Source organism: Pteropus alecto, unplaced genomic scaffold (assembly GCF_000325575.1).
Source record: "Pteropus alecto unplaced genomic scaffold, ASM32557v1 scaffold87, whole genome shotgun sequence".
In the NCBI taxonomy this organism is placed as follows: domain Eukaryota; kingdom Metazoa; phylum Chordata; class Mammalia; order Chiroptera; family Pteropodidae; genus Pteropus; species Pteropus alecto.
Window position 1 is genome coordinate 7127185 of NW_006443225.1, and position 15190 is coordinate 7142374.

At 39.5% G+C, this 15190-nt stretch overlaps 1 protein-coding gene across 2 annotated transcripts in view; it reads right to left on the bottom strand.

The window, feature by feature from the left end:
* The window catches only part of ASPH (aspartate beta-hydroxylase), a 180363-nt gene that overhangs the window by 89152 nt on the left and 76021 nt on the right, over positions 1–15190 (bottom strand). For both annotated transcript variants that reach the window (XM_015598670.2, XM_015598671.2), the window contains exon 14: positions 7307–7348. In XM_015598670.2, coding sequence (XP_015454156.1) covers positions 7307–7348 — 42 coding nt within the window. The remainder of the gene's footprint in view (positions 1–7306; positions 7349–15190) is intronic.

Here is a 15190-nt window from a genome sequence, read left to right on the forward strand (position 1 = left end):
TGTTACATTCCGCCCCCCAAATCCACCACATGTACACAAACACAAGTTCTGCTGACACATGTAAGGTTCAATACACGCCCTTCTTCAACCACACAACAATGAGCGTATGTGTTAGGCACGCGCATACACATACACACACACACACACACACACACACATCACGTTGGTTTCGTTTCTCTGGAGAACTCTGACAAATGCTAGGGGTTATGGGGGTCATAGTTCCCATCCTTAATAAGTTTTTTTGTCTAAAAACTAAAGGGAAAACGCAAAGAAATACACACACACACACACACATTCATTCATTCATTCATTCATTCATTTATAAAAATCCCAGGAAAAACTTCATAGAATTTTTTTAACGAAAAACTTCTTTAGGCTTGATTATTGCCCTTGCTGGTTCTATCTTATTTTCCTTGTGACCATGGAAAACACAGGAGCAGTCATATGAGATACTAGCTGCACCAAGCTATTTACTGGCTATGCACAGCCATCTCAGCCTTTTCTTGGAATTGCATTACAAATGTGATTTCTGTAAAGAAAAATTTAGTGTTAAATGTGACTTGTTTTCTAGTGCCATCTGGTGTTTAGCTAAGGCACTGAGTATTACTTTTTAAAGAATACAAACAATAACTAGGAAATCTTTAAATGCCTTCTTAATGACATTCCCAAAACATACTGTTTATGCATATCCTTAATTGTAATAAATAACATAATGGGATATGAAATATTGGTCTAATCAGAGGAGAATTTCAAGAAAAGTCCCTGATCCAAATACAATTTTCTCTCACACACACACGTGCTCACGCACAAGCAAAAACATGTTTTATCAGCATGGGTATCCTGTTGCTCCTCAAATTTCTTTAAAGACTCATCAATCCTCAAATAAGAGACATCTGATTTATATTAAATCAATAACATATTGCATACTTTTATATTCGATGAATTTGTTAAAGCACACCTTTTAAGGTTTAGAGTCAGATTTGCTTCCTCGCTTACTCCATATCCTATCCATTAGCAGATCCTAGTGACTCTAAAGCAACCATATGCAGATCTAGCCCCCACTCGCCACCTCTGTCTACCCCACCTCCTAAACCTGGCCTTCATCATCTCTCACCTGGACTTCTGCAATTGGCTAAGTGGTCTTCCTGCTTCCAATCTTGCAGCCCCAAAGCGAGAATCAGCTTTTTAAAACAAGGAAGATCATATTAATCTTCAGCTTGGAATCTCCCAGTGCTTTTCAGTCTCCGTCAAGATAACAGACAAAGCCTCTCTTCGAAGGCCGCTGTGATTAGGATCCTTCGGATCCTTGCAACCTCTGCGACGTCTCACACTCCCCTCTCCCCTCCAGCCACACCTCCTCACCGGTCCTCACACACGTTCGGGACTACGAATGTGCCACTGCACCCGGGAACTCACTTTTCCAGGTGGCTGCACAGCTCACTCCCTTGCATCTCCAAATGTCAGTGTCTAGAGGCCTATCTCTAGAGCAAGACCCCTGCCCACTGTCATTCTCTGGACTCTTGTCCTGTTTTACGTTCTTTTCCACACTTATCACTGCCTATTACATTCTAATTGCACATCCACACACACACACGCAAACGTAAGTACCATGAGAACTGGGCTTTGTTTTTATTGACTGCTTTGGCCCCAGTGCCTAAAACAGGGCCTGGTACCCAGTAGGTACTCAAATATGTTACAGAGTAAATGAATAAAAAAATCATTGTTTGAATTTGACATCTAATAAGCCATTTTTGCATCGCATTACTTCGTAGTTCACACTCGTATTTTATGATTACGGAATATGGAATCTATGGGAAAAGATGACATCCAGTGGGGAGAAACTGATACAGCAATTTTATCTAAAACAAATATAAATAATGTGATTCAATTCAAGAATCTGCCGACTCCAAGTGTGGGCCTATTTTGGAATAAACCCTATCCCAAACTCGTGACTCTATCAAAATAAACTAGATCTAACTCTCTAAAAGAAAGGAATCGTATAATTATTAATTCTAAGTAAAAAAAGAGAAATCTTCCACTGCCATCAGTATTTCCTCATCAGTATATTTAAGGGAAGAGGATAATACGAGTAGAAAATTAGACAAACCTAAAATCTAATAATTTGTCTCAAGGCAAATTTATAATTACCATGAAAAAAAACCCCTCCATTTCTATATGATGAATCTGAAGTCAAACTATTAAAACACATTTAATGTTTTTACTGCATATTCCAAAACTAGAAGACTTCCCCTTCCTTCTCCCCTATCTGTTAACAGCATCACATAAATCAGAGTAAAGAAAGAAAAAAAAAAAAGGAATTCCCAAAGCTAACAATTTGCTCAAATAGGGTTTTCAATAAATCTGTAGTAACATTTATTCCTGCATTTCACACTCAATAATATACTGTAGTTAAAATATCTTTTGGTTGGTACTGCTGGAAACTGTGGGTTTTGCATGATGAGGAGTGATGAACCAATCAAGAGAAGCTGTCACACTGATTCCACTGTTTCCAATGAAGAAACAGTCAAGAGAGCCCAGCCCCACTCCGCTGAATGTTCCGTTTACGATCAGAATCCCTGGAGGACAACACTGTGCCGTATCCCAGGCCTTGCAGAGGGAGGCATGGCCCCTAAGGATGAAACGGAGCCTCTGGAGAGTGAGCAGTCTGGGGCAGGGTGTGCCAGAGTTCACCATGTGCAATAAACAACGCCCACAATCCACTCTCCCCTCTCTCTACCTTTTGAAGAACGTGCCCAGGTAGACCTCCCAGGAGCCAACCAGTCAGTATGTGAACGAGAAAGAAAGGCTCTGATTGGCGCAGACACCTGCATGGCTGGGTATGGAATCCCACTGGATGAAGCAAAACGTCCAGACTCCGTGCCACAGCCTGGTTCCTGACTCTCTCTCTGACTGCATCGCACACGCTGTTGGGTTATTCAGGGTGCTCCAGCTCCCCAGCCCCCTCATTCCCACCTCAGGATGTTTGCACAGACGGCTCCTCTGCTCAGAGTGCCCTCGGCTGAGTGTTCGCACAGCCTTGCACGCATCACTAACCCCCTGAGACCTTCTTCCCTTCCCTCGCTGCTCCCTCCAGCACTCTCCTGCTGGTACCTTCAGAGCCTATCACCACTTCAGTCTGTGTGTGTGTCACAGGACTCCCTCGTGACAGGTGCATGCTGTGAAAGCAGGAATCCTGTCTGTCTTACTTTCTACCTATGTCCATTGGCCTGGCATAGTGCCTGGCATGTAGCAGGCATGCAAGTATTTAAGTGGATAAATAAATCAGTATTTTTTTTTTTTTGGTAAATGATAAGTTGATAGTCTTTTAATAAACATACTCTGATGTCTTATCAAACTTTTTAGCATAGAACAGTAGCCATTTTCCTAAAAAATGGAAAGGAGTGAAATACAGTTTACCTCAGCCTACACATCGCTGATTTCTCTCAATATTCAATATTTCCTTCTTCTTTAGAACCAGAATACTGAATTTTAGCTTTCATAAAATTCTGTCAGTTAAATATCATTCTTTGATGAAGACTACTACTCCTTGCCTTTCATTCCTTCCTATTATCTGGATGTGGCTCTAATGACTGGTGCTAGAGCAGCCTTTTTGGAACATGAGGTTATGAACTAAGGATGGGAAAACGGCGAGAGAGGAGCTGGTCACTGATGAGCCACTAACCTGGTCCTAGGTTATTTATGTGGGTAAGAAATAAACTCTTATCTTGTGTAAGCCACTGAAATTTGAGGTTTAAAAAAATTATATGCAATTGACTTTAATTGTAATGGGGATGTGCTGATTTGTAGGAAAGGTCTGAATCTGACATATAACTCAACCTTTGACAACATGATGGGGAGAAGGGTAAAAATAAGGGGCTGTCAAGACCACCAAGTCTTTCCTTAAAAGTGTTTATTTCCCTAACCAATGTAAGACAGGAAATCAAGAAAGCGCAGAGGATTTACGTCCCTTCTCTGTTATCCTCTGGGTTGCTGTCTGGGATACAGAGTGAGACTTGAGTAAATTTGGTCCCAAAGAGCAGCCTCAGTCTACATTAGTGGTCTTTGTCTTAAAGCCTCGTGACAAAATACTTATTGGCCCAAGGCAAACTGAGTGATGTGGATCATTTTAGTGATTTTTGTAAAGCTAAATTTACTCAATTAAAAAAAAAAAACATTCTTTATTCTTAAATTAAGTCTTACTTTTTGAGCTAAAAATACATTTGCTTTTATAATTTATTATAGTACCTGTCAACGTTTTAAAAGTCCCGTTTTAACAAAAGTTTAAAATTGGCACACCTGTGTCATATCCCCAAGTCAACCAATTTAACTGCTCATCAAAAGCAACCCAAAGTACAGATATTTGGAAAATAATAGTAGCAGACTGAAGTTTAGATAATGATAATAGTAGCAGATTGCATTTATTATTTTCAGATATTATTTTCACTTTACTCTTCCACGATGTAAAAGTATACCTTGTGAGGCATAAGAATCATTATCCTCACTTCTGGACGAAGAAACTGAAGGTTAAAGTGTTTTTAAATACAGGTTTTCTTCTCGTTAGTTCTGTGCTCCAAAGAGTGTGAACATGACGATTTCCTGGGTCTACTGACTTAGACACTTAAGTCACAGAAGAGACCATATGATCGCTTTGTTTTTTTTAGAGATGACAACGGCAGAGTCTTCTTACCCCAGGGTGACTAAAGTTTTGGTGTCCCATAGATTTCCCATAGTTTGGGCTCTCCCAGTCAAGTTTTGGGTCTCCCATCAATTTTTATCCTAGGAGTGCTATCTGGGTCTCATTCTTACTACAACAGTTAAGGTCTTATAGAGCCTTTAATGTCTATTCATATTAATCCCTAGTGATTAAAAAATAATAGAAATTCCTTCAACAAATATTTACTGAGTGCTTACCAGGTGCCAGGCACAGCAAATGGAGCAGTGAGCAAAACAGACAAAAACGTGTCTTCACAGAAATCTGATTTCAGTGGGAGGTTCAGAAAATAAACACTAAGAATTAAACTGTCAAATACAATTACATGGTGGTAACTGCTTTGGAGAAAAGCAAGCAAGGAAGCAGAGTGTAAGGGGGCTGCAATCTGAAATCGGATGGGTCGGGAGGCTTACCGAGAGGGCAAGAGGTGAACAAAGACTAGAGCAGTGAGCCTGGTGGGGATCTGGGGGAAAACGCTCCAACTGGCGGGAATGGCCAGTGCAGAGCCCCTGCGTCCATTGTGTGCTCGGCAAGGAAGCCAGTGTGTCTGGAGTAGCATCGGCAAAGGAGAGAGGTATAGCTCCTGAGGTTAGGGAGGAAACTGGAAGAAGAGAGAAGGGATTGTGTGAGGCCTTGTAAACCATCGCAAAGGAAGATATGAAGATGCTGGAGACATCTAGGCGACAGGATACGATTTAGGTTTAAGAGCAGCAATACGGCTACTGTATTGAGAAAGATTATAGAGACAAAGGTGGAAGCAGGAAAACCAGTTAGGAGGGAACTGGAATAATCCAGGCAAAAGATGGTGGTGGCTGGATCCTGGGGGTAGTGAGTAGGTGGCGTGGCAGGAAGTAGCTGGATTCCAGATGTGTTCCGGAGAAGGCTGACAGGGTCTGCCGATGGCATAATGGGGAGGCACGAAAGAGAACATTCGCAGGAGGAGTGGGTTTTGCAGAGGGAGAAGGTCAGGGGTTCAGTTTTACACCTATTAAGTTTGAAGCGATGATCGGATTGCGGTCGTCAGGCAGACAGCTGGATATGCCAGCCTAGCGTTCAGGGAAGAAACCCAAGCTGAGGGTAAATGCGGTAATCTTCGACATAGTGAGATATTTAAAGCCATGAGATTAGATGCGATCAAGGGAGTGTGTGTAAATCGAAACTCTCTGAGGATTGAGTCCTAGGGCACTCTGATGTTTGATGGTCAGCGAGATGCGGAGCGTCCCTCCAAAGTGGCTGGGAAAAAGCAAACAACACAGAGTGGAAAAGCCTAGAGAATGAGCTCTGTGGCAGGCCAAGCGCAGGACGTGTTCTGGAAGAGTGGAAGTGATTAGTTCTATCAAAAGCTGCTGATACCTGCTTTGCTATTTCTCCCTAGTGCTTATCACTGTCTAACATCGTATATCATGAAGGTGCTGGAAGAGAGGAGAGGCAAGGCGGCATGGCGAGCTTGTGCATGATGACTGAGCTAAATCCCAGTCCTCTAGACACAAAAGTCGACCGACAGCTTCCAATACTGAGGAGAAAATGCAGAATTAACAAGCTATTTGGACATAGGAGAAATAGCTGAAAGCAAGCTGGGAATGGGACTCATGGATAGAGAGTAGTAGCGTAGATGACTACTGTTTTTCTTTAAGTCATAACTTTTAAAACTGTATCTCTATATAATTTTGATAAAAAATGAAAAACAATCAGTCAGAAAAAAAAATGCATGAGTTAGATGCCTAGTTCCCAGCCTCGGAGCTATAAAATTATGGCCGGAGGGCAGCAACTCATCACGTATTATTTATATACTGAGTAGGTTAGATCTTGTACATTATGTGTCCTGTAGCTTTTCAACATACCACTGCTTTCACCACTACAAATTAAAGGCATTCCTAAAATTGTAATATTTAATCACTGAAGATTTTATCATTCAATTGATACTAAAAGTACAACCACTGTTGTGATCATCCATATAATTTTTTAACTTTAAAAACAGCTCCTAACTCAAAGTTTAGAAACTTTTATAAGAATTAAGTTATAATTGCACTGAGTTATTAAATTTATGAGAATGCCTTTGTAATAAACTCTTAGAAGGCAGAGACGATCCTTTCTACACGGATATAGCTTTTTTGCACGTTCCCCTTTCCAAACAATTTAGAGTTCCTTGAAAAAAGATAATGCGCTGTGTACCTAGAACAGTTACCAACACAGGTGACAAAAAATAATATGTAACATTTCCTAAGTGCTTTGCCTGTGCTAGACACTACTTTCAGCACTCTACACGTATTTTTACTTAATTACTATTGAAGAACACAACATGGTTTCTGAAGTTGATGACAGAAGAGGAAACTGAGGCACAGAGGTTAAGTAATTCTCAAGGACACATAAAAATGGCAAAACTAGGATTAGAAGCCAGGCAATCTCTCTCCAGAGCCTTAGCTATAAATGTCTATGTAGACTATTAATGTTTGTCGACAAAAAACAATGATATAATAAACCCAGTGGCAATTAATCTTAACTAGTGATATGAAACAAAACCATCATTTGGGTTATGGATGATCTGATGACTTCTTCAGATGTATATTTGAAAGGCTGGTTATTTGATAGTCTCACCTTTTTCTTTTCGTCCTGGGTCATCTGTTTTCCTATTTGTTTCTGGAAAGCAAAGACAAAACAAAATAAGTACTGTGAAAGTCACCATTCAGTATCTCAAAATATAGGACTATATTTAATGAATTCAAATCAATAGGATTTAATATTTCTGGGCAAACGATTAAATTTTTCTAAATTCTGAGTTCTTTGCATACAAACTTTGTTTAAAAATATTAAGATTAGACCCATTTGAATTACTTGTAAAAGTCACTGAGCAGTGACGAGGTTTCAGGTGCCAGGCTACGGGTTTCTCCTCTGTCAGAGTGGATATGGGTGATCTTTACCACCACAAGCACTGTATGAGAATGAAGACAAACTGGGGTAGGTAGAAGCCCTCATCAAAGGGGGGATGAGGGAGGTAGATACAGGTAAAGGGTGTCAAACATGGTGACGACAGTGAACATACAAGGCAATATACAGATGATGTATTATTGAATTGTACACTTGAAACTTATATAATTTTATTAACCAATGTCACTCCAATACATTTTTTAAAAAGCTTGTTCAATATTTTTTATTGTCTCCTAAAAACATAAGACTATAATAGGTACCACGTGCTTTAAAGGAATGTGTCACATGACAGAGAACACTAGTCTTGTTCCTCTAAGGACTTCACACACACATAGGTAAGCCGCTGGCAGGTGCCTGACCTGAGCCCGAGAGCCCACCTCTGTCAGCTTTTCAACAAGGGAATCAATCACACTTAGTGTCTCGCCCACAAACGGGGTTACCAAGGACAGTGAAACCTACCCAGAACCTGCACTGGCCAAAGAACAACCATCTCACAGGGAAGACACCAGCACGTGACCTGACCTTGTGTTAGTAAACAAGCTGCTACATTCATTTATAACCTCACATCTGGCCCACTGTTTAATACAGGTTAGCATCTAGTGAATTTTCAAGGTAGACCAGCTGATTGTAGGCGCAGGAGGTACTTATCGGGTCTTTGGGTATTTCTAGGAACATGTGTGCATGCATATGTTGGCGTAGGGATGGAGCAGTTTGGGAGACTGATGAAAAATCACAGACTCTGGCCTTTCCCCACAGTAGACAGGAGAGGATGTGGGTGCCGTCCGGGGTGGGAGCACAGGCGCAATCACGGAGCACTTGACTTTTTGGTCCCTAGTGTCCTATATTGATTCCTATAAAACATTTCATTTGGGGGACGTGAGAAGTAAATCTGAGGCAGGCTTCTGATGCAAGGAAGGACTTTTTTCAGGTCAAGCATTGTTCTCCCTTGAAGCCCTAGGTGAGAGGAAGGGGACTAACTTTGAAAGCTACAGTGTGTCAGGCTTAGTACTAAGCATATCGCATATACCTCTTGTCCCTGACACCCGATAGGGAAAGGTCTTATCTCTCTCTGTGCAAAGGAGGAAGCTGAGAAAGTAGAATGCCCAAAGTTACAAAGGTCAGCCGTTGACTTCATTTCAAAGCATATGATCTTTCCACTGTGCCGTTTTTTACCTTTCTAGAAAAAGAAAAAATGCCTAAGGAGTGTCAGGTCTTGACTTATGCAGAGTATGTTTTATAAATTTGACTGCCATAACACTTTCTGGCCAGTGCTACAGAAGGCACCTAGGATATTTAAAAACAAAAACAAAAACACTTTGATCTTATTAACTATAACCTCATCATTAAGTTAGGCAGTGCATCCATCATTCAATAGGATGCACTCTCACTGGCATCAGGGATACAGGACTGAAGAAAAGAATCAAAAATCTCAAGGAGCTGTTTTTCTAGGGGTGTCAGCAACACCTGCACAACCCTCAGTAACGCATTCCCTGGTGCCAGGTGCTCACTCCAGAGTACCGTGAATGGCCTCGGGCCGGTAGGCGGTTCGGCCTTGCCCTGTTTCCTGGTCTGTGAGCAGGGATGACATCCATCTGCTGGGAATCGCAACTACCTCACACACACGAAGCTCTTAGCAGAGTAAGTGCAGTTGGTGAAAGTGAGTTTGCTCACCCTTAGTTTCAAGTCTTATTCTAATTGTTTCTTTTAGGCATGGTGGAGAAAACAACACTTTCTAGAACTCGAGAAGCTCAAACCAGGATGACTACCCTCCCAAGATGATGGTCAGAGGATCACAAGGTACAGGGAAACGAGGACTGAACAAAACCTGCAAAGGATGGACACCGGGGCTATTTCACTGTAATCCTGCCCCCAGAAATGGAGCATAATAGTAAATTTTAAACAAAACACCAGAAACAGGTTAGGGAAGGGGCTAAAGGTATTCCTTGGTGATTTTAGTCATCAAAATGCTTATAGTATTCTAAAAGACCAGTAAGTCCAAAATGAACCAATTTTATTATGTAATGAAATAAAAAATATACTTCAGAATAATGACAATATAGAGAAGAATTCTGCATTTTATTGCACTCAAATAACATTAAACAGAAAGACATTTACATTATTTTTAGAAAATCCACTGATGTTGCCCAGCATGGCATATATTTGTAAAGGCTCATTAATTCAGATATTTGGAATTAAAAAGTATTTGAAGTTGACCACAGCATAATGAATCCTCTATTTCTAGAGATGATTATATACAAAAATCCAGTAGAATTTATTTTATTCATTTATCTTTTCTATGTCACTCCTAAGTTTCCCTAAAAAAAAAAAAAATATATGGCTTTATAAAAAGTAGTGTTCTATGATTCACAATATGAAGAGCTTTATTAGAATTTATATTACCCATATCACAGCTTTAGAAAATTATTGCTTTTCTTATTATTTGAGGTTTCACTACACGTTGGATCAGCATGCATAACTTACTATATTATAACATTACATTATGATCTATAATGATGAAAATATAAAATCTTTTTTGATTTTAACCCTAAAAGCAGGAAAAACATTACCTTATCTTCAATGTTAACATAATCAACAGCTACCCCTGACTAGTAAATAAAACCACTTGTTATGGCTTTTTTATGTAGCTCATGGTCCTTTCAAAAGGATGTTATAGCTACCTTCTTTGCTAACGAATGAAAATTTTCGTCACAGCAACTATTCCTGAGCCACAAATGAACCACATTAAAAATAGAAGAAACGTTTCAGAGTAGCAGGAAAAGGCTCGTGCGTGTGGAAACGCAGCAGGCGTGTGGCTCCGTGAGCGCTCTCCACACGCCCCAAAGCAAGCCTGCGAGGGGCGTGGGTGACCTTACTGGTGAGAGCACCTGCCGTCCTTGGTGCTGGGAGAGCATCACTTATTTACCCAAAGGCAGAGCAATCTTTAAGTTATGCACCAGTAATTTATATTGATTTTCTAAAATTTAAACGAATACTAAATGGACGACAGCTATTATGTCATTAATCCAAGTTGCCGAAAAGCGTTTTTGTGTGATATAGCAGGCCATGTCTTTTCTCTTTGCCCTAATGAGGAATTTCAGTTTCCCCTCGTCATTCTGAAAAATAAATTAACCACGATAATTTAAAACTTTTGCTGAAATATTATTTTCTCTATTTAACGAGCTAAAAGCTAAAGGAATCTGAAATTCTGAATTCTACCTTGAATACTCAAAGTTAATAAAGACTTTTTTTTAAGGATATCAGTGCAGATATATACAACTCAAATCTTCACAGATAATGATGACCTCTACTAGTGTTTTCAAGGGTGCTAACGCAAGGTACCTCTAACAGTGTTTAAATCCCGTTTAACGCAGTTTGCACAAATCAGTTGAACACAGTGTTAATTCCTAATAATATATATTAAAACTCTGTCAAGACAACTGCCGCTACATCATCAATATAATTATTAACTGCTGCCTGGAAAACACACATCAATGTAGGTAGGAGTAAAAGCCGAGTCACACACACAAAAGAAAATGCAATGGATTCACTAACGCTATCAAGAAAGGACATGCAGGAATGTAACATTACATGTAGTTTTTGTTTCTAAAAAAAAATACACTAAAATGCCAGTGGACTATGATTCATTCAAAACATCTTTAGTGTTCATTCCCAAAGATCTTGATCTGCTCAGTAATTACTTCACAAGATCTATCACAGCCATCTTTTGGAGCGTATGGTTAGGCTGGTCCTCCTGTGGAAGTGGGGGCAGTCTTTCTGAAGCTTTAAGTATCTGCAAAAATAAGGGGAAATCTAAATTAAAGGACCAACTAGACATAGACTGTGAAACTGCTTCATTTTCATTGACTTTTTAAAAACCCACCAACAGAAGTGAATGCTTTTTTGCTTTTGTGTTGCTGTTTTTAAGGGCAACTTGATAACAGAACGGTTAACTGCCTAGAGAAGTTCCTGGGGTGACCTGCAAAGCTGTTGATGAAAACTGAGGTTCTTTAGGGCATCTGAGAATTACAACTGAATTTAAGTATTTCACTCTTTTGAGAAATATAAGCATTAATTTTTTTCTCCCATCAATCTTTTCACTGTACTAAAAAGGCACATAATTGAGAAAAAAAAATCTAGTACGGTATTTGAAAAACAAATATAGGAAGGATTTTCAAGGAGCAACTGGATACTGTAAGTTGCGGTTAAAATATATTACTTTAATAATTTTATACCAATTTTAATGTAATTGACAATATAAAGTCAATAAAAAAAATTAAGGATTTTGAAAGAAAATTCATTCCTGTCAAACTTTCCGCAAATACTTTCTCATTCCAAACTTTAGTATCTGATTTATTTTTCTCTCATAGCACTGGATCTATTACAATTAGAGAAAATGATCTGGTACAGATAAAGACTCATCCAATTTTTCCTTTTTGCCCTCCTTCCTTCCTTCCTTCCTTCCTTTTTTCCTTCCTTCCTTCTTTCCTTCCTTCCTTCATCTATCTATCCATCCATCCATCCATCCATCCATCCATCCATCCATTTACATGTGTTATCTGCGTTTCTATGTGTAACCAGAAATTTTTGTCTAAGCAGAATTATTTGGTGCTAAGGTGAAGAAACTAGAAATTATATGCATACTTTTATACATCTAATGAAATAAGTGTTTATGTCCACGAAAAAGACATGTACAAGAACAGCCACAGCAGCTTTCTTCACAACAGCCCCAAACTGGAAACAGTCAGTACAGCCATCAACGTAGAATAATTTTTTTTTAAATGTAGTATTTTTATAGTAAATAACAATAAGACCAAATTATTTTACATTAACTATGTGTATGAAACTCAAAGACAGGATGCTGAACAAAGACACTATAAGAACAAGCATTTCTGTAACCTGTGCAATCAAAAATACCTTGAGACCAAAGTAAGTTGTTCAAAGTAGAATGATGAGTACTGATAAAAAGGCAAACAAACTAAAGCCCAGTTATAATTCTGAACAACTTAAATAAATGCTCCTAGATCTTCAAGGACAACTCCACTCAGAAGTGGCTCACCGAGTGGCAAACCCGACACCTCCGAAGGCAGGCTGGTCACGTCCCTGCCACTCTCCATGTCCTGCCTTCTATGTCTCCATTAGGTTTCATTTATTCATTCGAGTCAGACACACAGGCACCATCATGACTCTACCCCCGCTTCAGCCCTCTCACCCATCAAATTATTTACAAGTCTGATTTCTAGGAAATCAAGCCCCCTCTTTATTCCTTCTCCCACAGTTCAGGCTCCACTGTTTCCGGCCAAGGTTCATACATCCGTCCCCTTACTAGTCTCCACCTTCTGGCAAAGCTGCTCTTTCCATATCTGGGTTTTGTCATGTAAGTAACTCCTCTGCCTAGAACTTTTCAGTGGCTTCCTGTCACTTTTAGGCTTACATTTAGACATTTAAACATCGTATATGAAACACTCCGAGAAGCAACACCTGCCTACTTTTCCACCTGTATTCTACTTTTCTGCGGCACTCTGCCCTAAGGATACCGTGTCCGTTGCTTTCCTCGGCTCTAAGCCCCTGGGACTGTGTAAACCAATATGAGACGGGGGCTATGCTGTGGATCACATACCTTCACTGCCCCACTACAGAGCCTGGGCCATAGCAGTTGCTCAGTATGTATTTCCTGAGTAAATGATCGAGTCAATAAAAATGATAGGCATATTAAGCACTTATTACACAGGCTAAGACCATGAGTGCTGCCATCCTAAAGCTGGTTATGGGCTTTATTGATCAGTGTTAGAAAAAACCGGTGACGGGGGAGGCACGAGTGACAGTTGTAGACAGATGCGGTGGGGTGAAGCCATCACCGCCGCCAGAATATTCAACAGTGGAATGACTCACAAATGCCATCTCCATTTTCAGAGAGACAGGAGCAGCAGAATGACCAGAAACACTGATGCTCCCATATCTCCATTTTGGATAACACAATTATAATCACAAAATATAAAAATAAGTTTTTTGTGCGTGGCATGGTATGACAGAAAAATTATTGATGGAACCAGTTAGTCAAATGGTCTTAAAGTATCTGGCAAGAAGTTTTACTCTCGTGAATTTCTAAAGTGATTCCTTCATAAATCATACAATTTGTGCTACATATATTTATGCTGTCACATTGCTAGACACACGTTATATGATTTCATGTAAAAATATGAGTTTGAGGAGAAATGTGAAAATCTGCTAAAGAAAAAGGGATTCCAAAATCAATTTTTAAAAATCTGGGATTTAAAATGATCAGTTTTTAGGACTGACCTTTTATATCCCTGCCAAGAGTTTATCAGCAAAGCACTTATAAATTCACAAACATAAAAAGACAGCAAAATTTAAGCCTTTGGAAAACTTATTTTTCTACACTGAATCATAATTAACCTTCAACATTCCTGAGTCCTAACTGATATACTAATGTACATTAAGAAAAAAACACCAAAGAATACAACATTTTCTGTTTTATCAGACCAAAACAGCTCTCAAAACTCATCAGCTCTTAGGCCTGCATTTATTTAAAATCCTCTAGAGCACAGCAGCTGAGAGTGTGAACACGGGAACCAGATGGAAGGACCGACCCAGTCCTATCGCTGTCAGCTCTGTGACCTCAGGCAAGTGACTGCGCCGTGCTGTGTTGATTTTCTCATCGGTAAAATGGGGATAACAGCATAGCTACCCCTGGGGCTACTGGAAATAATAAATGAGTTAATTCATGTAATGTGCTTAGAAGAGAACCTAGATAATGCTTACTAAACGTAAGCATTCATTATCCCCTAGTGTATGGCTGGATACAATAATGGTAAATTAGATAGCTCCTGCCCCACGGAATTACCACACCAATAAATATTTTTACTGACTTTAATAAGCAATATTAAGATTGTATTAGAATGTATTAGTCTTAGAATGATCAGGGAAGACAAAGTAATTATCAATTAAATTCTGAGGGCCAGGAAAAAGTGAACTGATATCCAGCATTTTGGAGTTTTTCCCTGAATAAAAGAATTTTAAAGATTAAAAGGCAGTAAGAAGACAGGCGCTACGATTAGGGTGCCCACGGTTTCTGCAATCGCATACACAATTAAACACCATGACAAAAGCAATCAGCCTACCGTACAAAAGATCATGAATACAGATTTTTGGCTATTATTTTTTAAGTGCGAATAATAAAAAATCGTAATATAAAGTTAAGACAGAGAGGATAATAGAAATAAACAAACCAAGCACAATCACTGAAAATGACTGCTGCTAGCTCTCGGTCCTACATTCTCTTCTGGCAAGGTCAGACCACACTGTGCAGCGGGTCGACCAGACTGTTATGACACCAAATTATGGGCTACAACTTCCGGAACAGGCCTTTCAGAATTCAGCTTCTCTTAGATATTTGCCAATGATACATCTGATAAGGGATTAATGTCCAAAATTTATGAAGAACTCATACAATTCAACAACAGCAACAAAAAAAACCCCAGACGATCCAATTATTAATTACTGGGTGGAGGACCTAAACAAACTTTTCTCCAAAGA